At 40.6% G+C, this 16,359-nt stretch overlaps 1 protein-coding gene across 1 annotated transcript in view; it reads left to right on the top strand.

Annotated features, from left to right (window-relative positions):
• LOC125884451 (myelin-oligodendrocyte glycoprotein-like) overlaps nucleotides 1–16,156 on the top strand; it is a 75,058-nt gene extending 58,902 nt beyond the window's left edge. Inside the window, exons 2-5 of the mRNA XM_049569419.1 lie at nucleotides 13,995–14,372; nucleotides 14,589–14,675; nucleotides 15,272–15,384; nucleotides 15,478–16,156. Coding sequence (XP_049425376.1) covers nucleotides 13,995–14,372; nucleotides 14,589–14,675; nucleotides 15,272–15,384; nucleotides 15,478–15,501 — 602 coding nt within the window. The 3' untranslated portion in view covers nucleotides 15,502–16,156. The remainder of the gene's footprint in view (nucleotides 1–13,994; nucleotides 14,373–14,588; nucleotides 14,676–15,271; nucleotides 15,385–15,477) is intronic.
• Nucleotides 16,157–16,359: the final 203 nt, after the last annotated feature.

The following is a 16,359-nucleotide window of genomic DNA, read 5'->3' as shown; positions in this document are numbered from 1 at the left end:
CTTGGTCCAGGAAGGACAGCGCTCTGTGGAGGAGAAACAAGACAGTGTCCTCGACCCCGGTATTGGAATGATGCATGATGTTTGCGTCTTTAACTGTCTGGAAAACGCGAGGTCAAGCGCTGGGTGCTACTCTTGCACCTTTTTTGTGTCAGCTTTCAAGAGCGAAGCAGCAGGTTGCGCCTGAGGTTGCAACCTTTACCTGAAACCCTGAGTGCAGAGCTGATCTTCCTCTAGGTGCTGTTTATAAGTGTGTAGGCCTGTCGTCTGTGGGACAGATGTAAAGCTCTGGGTAGCCCCACACTAACATGATCAACTTTTCCGTATTCATCAGACTGAATATTTACAGAAGAAGGGAAAGATAAGATAAAATGAAAGCACCCGGTGCTCATGCTTTTCTCTCAACCTGTTGACTTTTGTTTCAGTTTTCTAGAATGAAATGATTTATCCACCAACGTCTTAAAGTTGTCAACCAGACTTGTGAACTAGTCAGTCTTTCCGATCAACAAAGAAGCAATGTGTGACACCAGAAACCAGAAGTGCATGATTCCACCTCCCACTGATGTCAGGAACACAAAACCTTTTTGTCGCTCTTCTAAGCATAAAAGAAATATTTCATGGTCCTTTATGTAGTGTGCACATTCCACTGTTACCATCGCAGTCAGGCCTGCGTAGGTGGTGACGTTCACAGTTGCGCCTGTTTTGTCTGTTCATTTTTAGAAACAATTCATTCACTGAAGCTCTGGAATTTAAAAAACAACTCAAGCTTTTAATAATAAAAGACATGAAAGATGCCGTCAGTAATCTTCAAACCTTTGTTTTTATCTCTGTCCAAGCTGCTGTGTAAATATTCTAATTCCGTAACTTCATAACTTGAACTTTTGTCCACTTTAAGGTTTGGTCTGATCCCCTCTATGACACAGGTAACCCTGAAACACCGGTGTATAAAATGTCATTTTGTTTACGAAAACAGGCTGACCTTTGTGGCTCCTCCAGAGGCACAGCAGCATCACAGAGACTAGCAAGAGGCAGACGCCCACCACAGGAAGTAGAATGCGCACCAGAGGGGACTGAAAAGATTCAGGACGCCCAGCTTAAACACAAAAGATGAGAAAAACACAGTTTGACCTTGATGCAAAAACGCATTGATCATGTTCGTCAATCTTCTCATCTAACTCCTGATATTCATCTTATTTTAAGGGCTATAACAACATGGCTGGAGCTCGTCTCACCTGTGACAACCAGCCGGCTGTCTGGTGATTCTCCAGCTCCAGAGATGCCACACTTGTACAGACCTTCATCAGACTTTGAAACACTGTTGATGGTCATGTTTCCTGTTGAGCTGCTGCCAATGAAGAAGCCATCTTTATAAAATCCAACCGTCATATTGGAGGAGGAGGTTGTCTTATTTATGCAGCGTAGAGTCACAGCTTGTCCCTCCTGTACAGGGAGGACAGGACCCTCCAGGATCACAGAGCCACCTGAGCGACACAGCAGCAGAAAGGTCAGGAAAAAGTTTAGAGGTCATTTTCTGGTGAAGTCTGGTGAACTAGACATGCTGGGTGTGTAACTGAGGGTTTGCATGTTGGATATTTAGCAGCTGGTAGGTTCATAAAGCTACAGAAGTCTCAAAATAATGAGCCAGTAAACTTTCTCTTCATTTCAAGATAGGCCTACTACGTCATTATTTTAGACATTCTACGTCAATGTTTTGATTTATTAAGCCATTATTTTTAAATACTGACTTATTATTTACGGATAAAAAAAAATGTTTTGATATGTGCCTTCTATGTCTTTATTTTGAGATACTAAGTCATTATTTTCATATATACTAACTTATTATTTCAAGAAAAGTCATCATTTTGAGATAGGCTTACTGTGTCATTATATTTTGAAAGACTAACAGTATAATATATATATATATATATTTTAAAAACTCTTATTCTCCTTATTTTGAGATACTTAGGCCCAATCCCAATCCCTGGCATGTTATCGTAATGTGACCCAGCCAACATTTGTATGTGGGGCCCATATGAGTAGTAAATGAGCTGAAAAATGGGCCCTTTATGGGGCTGTCCAAGGGTTCCATAATGGTCCCATGCCAGCTGCCCAAATGGGTGGTTTTACCCAAGTGGGACCAGGATAAGATGGCCCATTACGGGCCCATACCCACTTGGTACCCAGGTAGCTGTAGCATAACCCATGTGGGGCCCACTTGAGTAAACCCACCTATATTGGTATTGGAACATGCCCTAAGTCATTAATCTGAGAGTTTCTCATTATTTTAATGTTTTAAGATATAAAGTCATGATTTTAGACAGTTTCTTGTAATTTTGAGATACTAAGTCATTATTTTGAGATGGGCAAACATTTTGTTTTTATTTTGAGATACCAACTCATTGTTTTAAACTTAAATTGTTTTTAACTTAATATTTCAAGAAAATTAAGCCATTATTTTGAGAGAGCTTCTCAGTATTTTGAGATACTAAGTCATTACATTGAGTTTCTTGGGTTTCAACTCATTGTTTTAAAAGTAATAACTTAATATTTTAAGAAAAATAAGTCGTCATTTTGATAAAAGCTTACTATGTCATTATTTAGGCTATAAACTCATTATTTTGAAAGACTAACTTAATATATATATATATATATATATATTTAAAAAACTCTTTTATTTTATATGGACCTACTATGTAATTTTTTGGAAGTTTCTCCTTATTTTGAGATACTAACTAATTATTTTGAGTTTCTTGTTTTTTTACTAAGTCATTATTTTGAAAAAGTTTATTGTTATTTTGAGATACTATGTCATTACATTGAGTTTCTTGTTTTTTTAGATACTAAGTAATTATTCTGAGAAAGTTCCTCAGTATTTTGAGATATTAGGTCATTATTTTAAGAGTTTCTTCTAATTTAAGATACTATCTCATGTTTTTGGATACTGAGTTTTATTATTTTTAATACATTTTTCATTATTTTAAGTTTCTAACTCAATATTTCAAGATATAGGTCATTATTTTGAAATACTAAGTTCAACAAAGTTTCTCATTCTAATGACAAACAGGATCTTTTTCTAACACAAGACTAAGTTCGTATTTCGTCCTCTACTGGTGGAAATGAGCCATATAAACCCACCAGTCACAGTGATGTTGGCATTGCTGCACTCTCCAGCTCGGACTCACACCAGTACACTCCATTGTCCAATGCGTAAACGTCATCAATGAAGCACTGGGATCCATTTCTTCTTCCCACGTTATGGAACACTCTTCGTTTGTATGCCTGGATGTGTTTCTCTTAACTCTCCAGTCAGAGGAGTTTCCAGGCTCATCACAGCTCAGCGTAACAGGCTCATTCACAAAGAAATGGGATCTGTTGGGAACGACTCTCAGAGAAGCTGAATGTAACATAGAGATGGTGACAAAATGAGATTTGCATTGTAAATGTGTTCACAGTGCAACTAACAGAAGTCTGTCTCACAGAGGCGAACAATAAACCCAAGCGCGGCCTGTCACCTTCATTGCATTTTGTTGCTTCCTTGTTTCATACCGGATGTGATTTGAAAAACAACTGAGTGAATTTAAGCTCCTCTCTGCAGCTTATTGGCAAAATAGCTGGAGAATGGTTGCATCTACTGTGGGGGTTGATTAGAAGCTGTAAATTAATTGTGTTGAGTTTATTTGCGATTGATGATGCCAAAGGGCTGTTTGCCACCTATCTATAATAGATACCCAAAGTTGACACCATGTGCCACCTCACAGCTTTGCAACTGCGCCATGTAGCATACAGTAGATGTAGTCAAAGCTTCACATATCACCCACATATGAAAACAGGTAGTGTCATCCTGACATCACAAATGGGGCTTTATATTTTAAAATAAGAATGCAAAATAGATTTAGTAAAACCTTGCAAATCAAAAACAGATCCCAATATTACAGATGCCAACATACACACGTCACATATTTGTCTCGTAATAATGCACATAAACATTATATAGTACTCACCGATAATGGTGCACAGTGCTGTGATCTCCATGCTGCTTGGCTGTTGGTCGACTGACAGACTGAGTGGCAGCCTGAGGGGCTGCGACACATCCTTGAGCTGACCACAAATGTCACATGTTTTACTTTCTTTAACCTGGTGACCCACAATTTGTTTTTTAAATAGCAAATGTGAAGGGATGTGAAGGAGATGCACTGCACAACATTTGAAGTCAGTTTGACTCATAATAACCACTGAGTTATGAGCACTTGCGTATTTCAGTTGCTGGTGCATCCCCCTCAGTATTTGAAACATCCACTCAAGATTTATACTTGTGTGTCAGCTCTATGCAGAGCCCACACACATGGCCTGTGGCATTGTAAACATTTATACCTGTGCAGTGGTGTGTCTGTGTCACTCTGCAGGCACACCTCCAAAACACTAGTAGGCAGCAGGTTCCTGTGAAAAACACACATTAAACACAAATTAAACACACATTAAACACAAATTAAACACACATTAAACACACATTAAACACATATTAAACAGAAATTAAACACACATTAAACACACATTAAACAGAAATTAAACACACATTAAACAGAAATTAAACACACTTTAAACAGAAATTAAACACACATTAAACACAAATTAAACACACATTAAACACAAATTAAACACACATTAAACACAAATTTAACACAAATTAAACACACATTAAACACAAATTAAACACACATTAAACACAAATTTAACACAAACACACATTAAACACAAATTAAACACACATAAAGCACAATTTAAGCACAAATTAAACACAAATTAAACACACATTAAACACAAATTTAAACACACATTACACACAAATTAAACACACATTAAACACAAATTAAACACATTAAACACAAATTTAACACAAATTAAACACACATTAAACACAAATTAAACACACATTAAACACACATCAGAACTTCCAGGAAAGTTGAAGTTGTGGTGTTTGCAATTTGGGCTATATCCTAGGTTAATGTGGCCATTGTCAATTTACGAAATTCCAATATCCGTTGTGGAGAGAATTGAAAGGTCGGTTAGCTCCTATATTAGGAAGTGGTTGGGCACTCCTAGGTACCTAAGTAGTGTTACATTGTATGGAAAAGGGATACTTCAGCTGCCAGTATCTCAGGCAAACCGGTATGGAATACAGCAGGTCTCAAAGATAAAAGAAAGCTGGTTGTGGAACAGATCAGACAGGAGGAGGTACTAAGGGGTGCAAAGGTAGTGGCCCAGGCTAAACAGGGACAGTGGTTGAATTGGGAAAGTGTAGAGAAGAGGAAGCTCAGTTGGAGGGACCTGTGGAGTATGGAGGAGAATCGTATTAGATTCCTGGTAGGGGCTACATACGATGTGTTACCAACCCCCCAGAACCTAAAACTGTGGGTAAATGAGGACCCATCATGCCCATTGTGTTCACGCAACCTTAAAGCATATTTTGTCAGGCTGTAAAGTTAGCTTGTCACAAAGCCGATATACATGGCGACATAACCAGGTGTTGAAATGTTTAGCTGCAGGCATCGAAGGGAAACGAAGACAGGTGAATTCGGAAGGTGTTAAGGATAGGAGTTTAGCAATTCAGTTTGTCCGTGAGGAGAGAAACACAGAAGAGATAAGTTAGTAAGGAGGCAAGGTGGGGCTGCCTAGAAGGTGCTTGTGATTGGGAAATGCAAGTAGATTTAGGGGGAAAGCTTGTTGTTCCCCAGGAAATAGTTTGTACCAGGCAGAGGCCTGACTTAGTGTTGTGGTCAGTGACTCAACGGACAGTTTATTTCATTGAGCTGACAGTTCCTTGGGAAGACTCAGTGGAAGACGCCTATGAAAGAAAAAAGCTTAGATATGCAGACTTAGGAGCAGAAGCTGAGCAGCAAGGATGGAAGACTAGGATTTGTCCAGTGGAAGTGGGGTGTAGGGGATTCATAGCAAGATCAGCTGTCTCGCTCCTGGGGGAACTCTGAGTGCGGGGACAGAGTTTGAGGAAGACAGTGAGGGAAATGTCAGATGAAGCAATTAGGTGTAGCCAATGGATCTGGAAGTGTAGAAATAATGTCAGTTGGGGGCCAGCAGGGGGAGCTACTAAACAGGGTACATAACTCCTTGAGATCAGGTGGAGAGATCCACTTCCTCTCAGGAGGAAGTCCAGGAAGAGGAAGGTTATTTAAGTGTGGGAGTGGCCTATTTGAATCTTTTTTGTTTGAGACCATGCTGCAAGGTGAGTGTGTTTGCTGATCCTGTAAGTTTATTTATCTCCTTTAACTTTAGCTTATATCGTAGTTATGCTATGTAGCCTGTGAAACAGAGTGTGGTGAATGTGCTAGGAAAGGTAGTATCAGCACTGCTTCTACCTGGAGCTCACATGTACGGAGTCTGGGTTTGTTGAAGGTGGCAGTGCTGTTTGGGCTGAGAAAGCCATGTGTAAGTAAGGTAAAGGAGGTTGTTGGGTTGGTGCGGGGAGCAGTGAGAGCTGGCATTAAGGGAGTGTCTCTGGGACGCCAGAGATCACTGTCTAGCCTCCTGGAGGTGTCATGAGACCAACTAGACGAAACACTGGTGAAAGGAGGTTCCCACCTGATGACCCCAAAGACATGTTAGTTATCACCGCTCACTGGTCTGTATAGTTAAGCCTTGCCATAACAGCTTATCATAGGGCTTAGGAGGTTATTCACCGAGTGCTGATCCTTTCTCTAGAGCACAAACTTCTTGTGTTTATTTGAATTCATTAAACATGGCTTAATAGAGACAATTTCAAACACAAGTACACAAATCAGCTTCACTATAACTCACAGCATTCACAGACAAACTTTATCTTAAACTTTAACTTTATCTGGACACATTTTCCCCACAAATACAACATGCTAATGTTATTAGCACAAGCCTATGGCATTTTACATTGTATAAATTAGCCTAGTGGCTATCAGACTTTTCCTCTTTTCATATGAAGCCAGGGACAACAGCAACATTTAACAAAGGTACTGTTACAAAATTTGGCTCCATTACAACTCACAAGGTTCACTGACAAAACAACTGTCTTATACTAAACACGTTTTCCAAACAAATACAACATGCTAACGTTATTAGCACAAGCCTATGGCATTTTACATTGTATAAATTAGCCTAGTGACTAGCAGAGATTTCCTCTGCTCATATGAAGCCAGGATAAATCACACACAAGACTTAAAATGCTATTTTAGTGGAGGCTTTATTGTCTTCACAATTTATTGTTTCTTATCTGTGAAATTAAAGTAAATAAAGCTTTGTTTCCACTGAGGGAAATGGTTTCAGCTTACAGAAATAGACAGGAGGTCTGCGTCACTGCAACGTGTGGTTACATATCTGGAGAGGTGCACATCAGGCTCCAGTGTAGGCTCTATGTGGGTGCAGACAGTATTGTTGTGACGCAGAAGTATGACTTCCTAAGCCCTAAGCAGAGGACTTTTATTTTGATGAAATATGAAATTAAAGACATTTCAGCACGTTCTCATCCCAAGACTGTCATGGCTACATATTACATGCTATCCTTCTGCGTTTGCCGTTGACATTCCGTGACCAACGCCGAGATGTCAACAACAGCTCATGGTTGGGTTTAGAAAAAACATTGTTTTGTCATTGGAAGCAAACACAGGCCCTTGGGTAAAAGTCCGGGTTGTTGGTTTGGTTTGTCCATTCTGGGCTACTATAAAAACAATAAAGTTTAGAAAAATCATATTACTTTATATTTATTTTTTCTTTATATTGAATCTTTATATTTAATGTTTCTTTATATTGAATCTTTATATTTAATATTTCTTTATATTGAATCTTTATATTTAATGTTTAAGCCACAAATTCAATTAATTCAAACTACTGTGTTTGGAAAATAGGCCTGCCATAATATAAGGTTTATTCTTATATCTTAAAAAGATACTGTATATTTTGTATTGTTGTTTATAATGACTTGCACTGAGCTTTGTGAGTCATCACCAAAACTCAGATTAGAATTTTGCGGAGTCATAACATCTTGTGATCATGATGTGAGAGAAAGGTGAAGAAGCACGTGAGGATATTAATTAAATCCACCTTCTGATTTGGATCATTTCATGAAAAGCGAATGTAATTTTTGACTCTTATAATTACCAAGTAAATAAAGAAAATAATAACTTGTCTGTAGTCATTGAAACTCTTAAAAACAAGACAATACACAAATATTAAACAATGAAATATCGAATTAAAAGGTTGATACTGTGCCCTTAAGACACTCCCTCCTTCCTCTTTCCGTCAGCTTGATCTGTGAGACTCAAACCATTGAACAAGGAAGTGATTCTGCAGCCCACATGGAACATGACCAGACCACACTGTGTTTTTTAACTTCCAGCTTCTCTTTTACAAAGTGCACCTCTCATCCTGACTCAAGATCACACCCCAAACTGTGCCCATCATGGACTGAGTAACTCCAGTAGCTCGCACCGTCCTCAGGTGAGTTTGTTTGCTGCACCACACACAACTTATTGAAGAATAAACAGTTTATGCTCAAATATAATTATTATTACCAGTGTTTATCATTTAATTTTCGCTGCTAGAGGGCAAGAAAATGAATATAGATTAATTACAGTATCATAATGTTACGAGACGACGACATAGCACGGGTATTCCCCCTGTAGGCGGAGGATCAGTGAGGTCACTGGTGAAATGTGTCGGGACTAGACGAAACTTTCCACCTGCACAGCTTGATTGAAGTTAGTCATCAGTGTGTCTGAGTTACGGTCGCACACTTTTAAATGGACATGGAGGAGCTCAGTAACAGTGTTTCAATGTCGCCTATAATCCTCACCTCATCGTCCTTTGCCTGCTGTGTGGATTCACACCTGTTAAAGGTAAGCTCTCCTATCAGCCGTTGGCATCGTTTTGTTACCATAGCAACGACTACAAAATGCTATTCTAACTAATTTACTATAGGCTACTAATCTCCTGAGTGTACGCATCTAAACAGCTGTATATGACAATGAACTTTGCTTTTGTCATGTTCTAATCTGACATATGTAGTTATGTGTAGTTTTTCTTTGTGACAGTGCTCAGACTTGATCTGCTGAATTAATCATGATCATTGATTAGGAAATGATCCATATGCTCTAATACTGTCTACAACAGGTCAATAAACTGAAGGGTCCTGAGGACAGAGGGATGTGGAAGCCCTCTGAGGCAAATTGTGATTTTTGATATTGAGCTTTCTGAATAAAACTGATTGATTGATTGATAAACTGATGTCATACAAATTTATGTATATATGTATATATACATATATATGTTCTGTTATAGTATGTCGTCCAGTAGGCTATGACACATTTAACTATGAGCTCAGCAGTAAAAACATATGGTTTAATGCCAAGGTGCTAATAAGGCACACCTCTTTTTAAATGGATTCAGTGCTTTTTCTATTTTATACCATTTTTTTTAAATAAACTCCATCAGTTTTCAGTGAAAAAAGTCTATTTTCTTATTTCTCCTTACACAGCCCAGGTGGACAAACCATTCTACACTGGTGTGGGGTGTCTGGGTCCAGCAATGTGAAAGCTATTGAAGAAAATAGACTTTTTTTTTCACTGAAAACCAAATTAATTTTTTTTGAAATTCCTTTAAAACAGGAGTGAGTGTTTGGGTGTGTGTTGGCAACTGGGGGTATTCCACCTTTCTACTGTATGTTGCTCACTGTTTTCTGCCTATGAGAGGGAGGTGGAAATCACTGTTGAACCCAAAATGAATATGGGAATATCTATTGAATATCCAACGCCAAACTAACTTCACCTCGGTTAATTTAACTAACATCTGTCTGACAGTGTCAAAGCAGACTTTGTGGCACTGCTGGTTTGCATTAGATACTGGAAGAGAAACTCAACATTTGCATATCATCATACAGTCCAGTACCCATCTATCCTCTACTGGATCCCCCCAGGGATGTGTTCTTTCTCAAATACACAAATGAATGTCAGAGTGATCACTCATCAAGATTCGTCTCTAGGTATGCGGACGAGTATTTGTAAGCCTTCTTCATGGATCAGAATATGATCATGACTCAGTGCTGGATGAATTTGTTTTGGGTTTTTTTTGGTGTGGCCACTCTTTCCTCCACATTAAGACCAGTGAGATGTTTATTGATTTTCAGAGGAGGCCCTGTCGTCCTGCTCTTTGCTGGATAAAGGGGGAGCCGGTGGCAGCAGTGCAAGTATCTGGGCACCATCTTAGGCCCTGTTTCCACCGAGCAGTGCGGTTCAGTTCAGTTTGTCACGCTTTTTTTTTTCTGTTTCCACTGTGAAAACTTGTGGATGGGCGGCGTCGGTGGCTTAGTGGTAGAGCAGGCGCCCCATGTACAAGGCTGTTGCCGCAGCAGCCTGGGTTTGAGTTCAGCCTGTGACCCTTTGCTGCATGTTATCCCCTCTCGCTCTCCCTCTTTCACACTTAACTGTCCTGTCCATTAAAGGCAAAAAATATCTTTAAAAAAAACAAAAAAACTTGTGGATGGTACCAAAGGAACTGTTCTGTACCGTCCCCATTTTTGGTCCCCCCTCTGTTGGGGTACCTAACACACAGATCTGGTACTAAAAGGTGGAGCTGTGAACACTGCAGTCTGATTGGTCAGTAGAGAGTGGTTTTTACTTTTAGTAATGAGTGGATCTTCAAGTATTTATATGTATTAATTATGACCAGGGTATGTGAACTCTATATATTCTTATCCTCACTCTGAGAAAATGGAAAGCATCATGGAGCGTTGTTCCTGTGGGCTACAGCAACACTAAACCCCTGAGCTTGCCTGAGAAGGACTAAATGCACAATTTTATTTTTAAATATCCCATGGAGAGAGACCCTCACTGCAGCCTGTTTTATTTTGTTCTGAAAATGTCGTGTGCAGCTGCTTTCCGTGGGCGATAAACAAGGTGCACCTGTGTCAAACCAACGCCTATTCTTTTAAGGAAGGTGAGGAGTTTCTATGTAGAAAGGACGATCATGAAATTATTCTATTTTTCTTTGATCGAGTCCGTTCCTTCCTTTAACATGGTCTGTTGGTTTGGTAATCTGAGCCTTAAAATCAAGAACAGGTTGGAAAAAGTGGTCAAGCTGTGGTGTAAGATCACTGGTGTTACTTTAAATGACCTCCAGCATCTGTATGAAGAGAGGGTCACCTCTGAAGCTCGGTCTGTTGTCTCAGACTCTCAACACCCTCCATGTTGAGTTTTGGATGCTTCCATCAGGGCAGAGGTTTTGCCTCCTAAATGCAGCACTAAGCTGCTACAGATCCTCCTTTGTCCCGTATGTTATTGCTGATCTTAACAAGCAGTGGCCCTGACGGTGTGTCATACTGGATTCTGTATGCTTACATCATACTGTCTGTTATGGCTACTGTCTGTATCTCAAAGTGCCCCTCAGGAAGTTTACCTTACCTTGACCTATATACAGCACTACATAGCATGTGATGGAGAAGTTTGAGCTTCTGTTCCTCTTTATTGTTTATGTTTTTAGATTTAAAGTGTGTCCTAAGCTGATCAGCTGTCAAAAGCCATTTAAAGCTGGTTCAAGCCTGTGGTGTCTGGAACAAAATCACACGCTCTCTTTAAACCCATGACATCATATGGGTTGTGGGTTACCTTTGGTTTAGTCTTTAACCCGGTCATCATGTTCTGTGTCACACACCTGGTTTAAGGTCAGTTTCAAGAGAACTGAGCCAAAAGGTGAAGCTTTCGATTTAATGGTCCATCTACATCCCAAACCTTCACCTGTGGTCATGAACTTCAGGTAGTGACCGAAAGAATGAGATCGTGGATGCAAGCGGCTGAAATTGGTTTCCTCAGAAGGATGTCTGGGCTCAGCCTTAGAGACAGGGTGAGGAGCTCAGACATCCGGAGGGAGCTTGGAGTAGAGCCACTGCTTTGTCTTTGCATTGAAAGGGATCAGTTGAGGTGGTTCAGGCATCTGATCAGAATCCTCCTGGGCGCCTCCCATTAGAAATGTTTCGGGCACGTCCCACTGGTAGGAGGCCCCGGGGCAGACCCAGAACACACTGGAGGGATTACATATCTCATCTGGCCTGGGGACACCTTGGGGTCCCCCAGGAGGAGCTGGAAAGTGTTGCTGGGGAGAGGGACGTCTGGGGTGCTTTGCTTGGCCTGCTGCCCTCGCGACTCGTCCCTGGATTAGCAAATGACAATAGACAGATTACAGATAATTTAGTCTTTTTTGTGTCTTCTTACATCGGTGGCTGCTGCTTCAGAATTGTCCGTGTTTCTGGATGGTTCTGGTAATCCATGGTTTCTGGTTGTGGAATGATTTAACTGTTGGGTTAAATCTTCCCGCTGTTAGAGTTTGCAGTGATGCATTGGGCAGGCCTGGGAGAGTATTCTGGCATACATACAACAATACAACAGAAGGGTCTCTGACTAGCAAGGGAGAGTGCTATTTTTATAGTATGGCAGAGTGCTTTCAACAAACAAGTCCTCCCATTACATCAGTTCTTGCACTCCCTCATGTATGATTTGTCAAGAGCAGGTCTTGTCTGGAACATCACCTACACATGAACAGGTTACTGATAGACAATCTCCAAATTAGGGAATGATATCAACACACAGAATGTCACCTCGATTATCATATCAAACATCCTCTTTTGATAAGTGCTAGGAAACAGTCACCATGAGGACACTACATACACACTAATACAAATGATTGTTTAAAGTGTGACAGCTGATATCATACTTCTACTTGTTTTCTTCAGTGCACTTGTCATTTTTCTTGCAAAGTCAAAACATTTATCAACAGATGCGGTTAACTGCTTAGTCATTGTGACTATGATCTGAACTATGCCCAGCAAGCAACAGTCGTAATTTAAACATATTGGCTACATTTAGCTCTGATTTAGTCTAGCTACATGTAACCCAAATCTAGCCTATTTAATTTTGAAATTGATTGAATGTAATTTTCGCCATTGCAGATGGCGTGCGGGATGATATTCAATCACGTATGGAGAGTCAACAGTAATTTAAAAATGTATATCTCCATTTTTTGGACATGGTCGCTACATAGCCGTCTAATTGATGACTACACTTTGGCTGTGGTTAGACGCCTACCAAATTTTCACTGCCAGCCCAAATTCACCCGTGATTTAGCCTAGACATCAAGTCTTCATGTACGGCTATTAGACGTTTTTTAAACCAAAAAATGCTTGCTGGGTGATCTCCTTCATCATTCACTACTCTTCATCAACATTTGCTACACTGTCCATACATGGACCTAGACAGATGGTTAGACTGTTGTATGGTTGCCAAACATGGGCAGCACCGCACTGCAGTCACCTCTAATAAGGTGCAGGAACAGGACAGCACCTCACACTCCCACCATCACACCAGTCCTTATTCAGCGTAAAGCACATGTCCCCTCCTTCTTTTGCCAGAGTCCTCTGCTCTGTCAGATCGCCAAATAGAAAAACAGGGACCTGGTTGACTGCCGCTGTCCAGGAAGTTTTGGTGAATCAAAGGATATTACAGTTCCTGATATCCTGTTAAAAAAACTGATGCAGCATGGAGGTCATCCAGTTTATCTCTAATGCCTGTATAGCTAGCAGGATGCTATTTCATCTCAGTGTCCCTTTGTCCTCCATCTTTCCTCCATGTTTGCTGATATTTAGATTTAAAAACCTCAACCTGGCTAGCTAGCTGCTTGCTAAGGAGAGTTAACAAACTAGTGAGTGGATTTCCTCATCCCGATGAGTGACTCGCAGTCACACGCCACCACCGCCCAACGACAACAACAAAAATCACCACCAACACTTGCAAGAGTCACAAGAGCCTATATTTATCACAAAATTAGCACAAACTTAACTTAAACTTACATGAATTTATAGAAACTTTTGGAATTACTTGGAAGTAATAGTGGAGATAAATCCACGAGGTATTCTAATCAACATACAACAAAGCAGATTCCAAAAGGTTTTAAATGTATCCTCTGTTTCTCAGGTGAGTCGAAGGTGATTGGTCCATCTCAACCAGTCGTGGTTGCTCCAGGGGATGACATCATCCTGCCATGTCACGTGGAGCCTCCTGTCAACGTGGCACAACTGACGGTGGAGTGGTCGAGGCCCGACCTCCAGCCTGACCCCAACGATCGACTGAGCCGGGTCGAGTATGTGCATCTGTACCGCGACACCCGCGAGGTCCCGGACATGAAGATCTCCTCGTACATGGACAGGACAGCGCTGTTCGCAGATGGCCTGAGACAAGGCAACATATCGCTCAAGATCATTAATGTGACGCTTGCAGACGCAGGAAGATTCAAATGTTTCATCCCGAAGTTAAAGAGCCAAACGCAGTATTCAATTGTCTATCTTGTTGTTGGTGAGTTAATCTGTTGAAATGTTGTTGATGGTCCAAATTAAAGCTGCAACAACAGATGAGTTAAAGTCAGTTTAACACATCAACATTTTGTCTTGTCTATACAGTGCCAAATATAATACAAGATCAGAACCTTGAATATGTTTGCTAGCAATAAGAAACTGCTGTCGTCTCCTTTAAATGTAAAGTTGTAAGTCACTGGATTTTCTGTTTTTCCAGAGCCAAAGTCAGCTCAGACAACAGAAACACCACTGCAACCCATCAGTCTACAAACGCCTGATCCAACGGAAGACAAAGACGTTAAAAGTGAGACAATTATTACAACTTTGTGCGAGGAGAGAAAAGTCTTTAATTTCCAACTTTTTAATGTTATCAGCATAAACATGTTGTTTTTAAGTTCCTTTACCCTTGTTATAAGATTTTCAAAATGTCTCTAATGATGTGGGTTTTTTCAGCAATAGCCAGTCAAATTCTGTTTTTATCTTAGTTAGTGGCGGGGTCCGCCATTCCTGCACTGGACTCAAATTGTACTCATGCACAGCTGGCTCACAGGGAACGATGTCTGCATGTTACACAATGTGATTTTACCTCATTGATACTTAATTTCCTACTGCTGCTGCTTCACATTAAAAGAGTTCAACTGGTGAAACATGAGGTGGCTTTTATTGTGAAGCAGTCACAGGAAACTTAATATATCTGTCTTTAAGTTTAGCACCGGCAGCGATCACCGATAATCTACAACACAAGACAGTCGCTGCATTTTGTGTTTCAGGGCTGAAATCTGATGGATTATAACTAAAGCTTTAGAGTTTATCAGACCTGACACTGAGTCACATTCATGTTGTGTGTTTGTTGTTTTCTAACATCAGCTCTTATCGTCTCTTTTTGTTTGCTCCTGTCAGGTGGGCTGTCTAGTCGGAGCAGAGTGATCCTAATTGTGGTTTTCTGCATCTTGCTGGCGATCATAGTTGTTGGAGTCACAGGATATTTGATACACAAGTATCAAAAACGGGAGGTACGTCAGAGCCTTTATTTTTTGAGGTTTATGTGTTTCAATGATGCTAACATGCTGACAGCTGACTAATTACTCATTTTCTTTCCTCTTTAGCATATGAAAGGACCTGTAGTCTAAGTGGTTTCCTCAAGACTACATTGGTTGTTCATAAAGATGAGAACACTACACACCGATCTAGCCTGGATTTTTCCCTGTTAATTTGAGGAGTCAGACCCGTCCAGCCACAGCTGGACACAGTGGACCTGCAGGAGGGAGGCTTTTATAGTATGAAGGGAAGCAATCTACTGCTAGAAAATCCTCTACGTTTCTCTGATTTGGGCTCAAAGTTTCACCCCTGTGCTGATGACAGAAACAGCAGTAGCTCAGTCCACACAGACTTGGGTTGGGAACTGGAGGGTCGCTGGTTATAGTTGCTATCTGGACCAAATATGGAGCATGGACTGGTGGCTGGAGAGGTGCAAGGATGCCTCCTGGGCACTGCTGAGGTTCCCTTGAGTAAGGCACCGACTTCAACAGCTCAGGGTGCCTGTCCATGGGCAGCCCCCTCGCTCTGACATCTCTCCATTTAATGCACGTATGTATGTTTAAAAAATGAACAGTTATGATGCACTCTACACTCTACTCTCAGTCACCCCCCAGGGTATTTGTGTACTTACCCTTCAGTGTCGTGTCAAAACTTGTGTGAATGTGCTTTCTATGTTTTTATGTGTTTGTTTTTACCTACCTGCAAAGCAAATTTCCCTTTGGGGACAATAAAGTTGAAAGTATAGTATGTTGCACTGATGCCCTTTTTCAGCATCAGCTGTGTCAGCACTGACACTGGATTGCTTCTGTAAAACGTTGATGTAATTTGAATTTTGTCTCCAGATAGCTTTGCATGTGACGGTTGGACACACAGAAACATTTCATCTCTCTTTGCATGACTTTGCATTGCAAAATGCACACCTACAGCTAGAACTAAAACTAAAACTAGAA

This window comes from Epinephelus fuscoguttatus, linkage group LG23 (assembly GCF_011397635.1).
Source record: "Epinephelus fuscoguttatus linkage group LG23, E.fuscoguttatus.final_Chr_v1".
Taxonomy (NCBI): Eukaryota; Metazoa; Chordata; class Actinopteri; order Perciformes; family Serranidae; genus Epinephelus; species Epinephelus fuscoguttatus.
The sequence above is the reverse complement of the archived record's forward strand: the minus strand, read 5'-3'. Positions and strand labels throughout refer to the sequence as shown.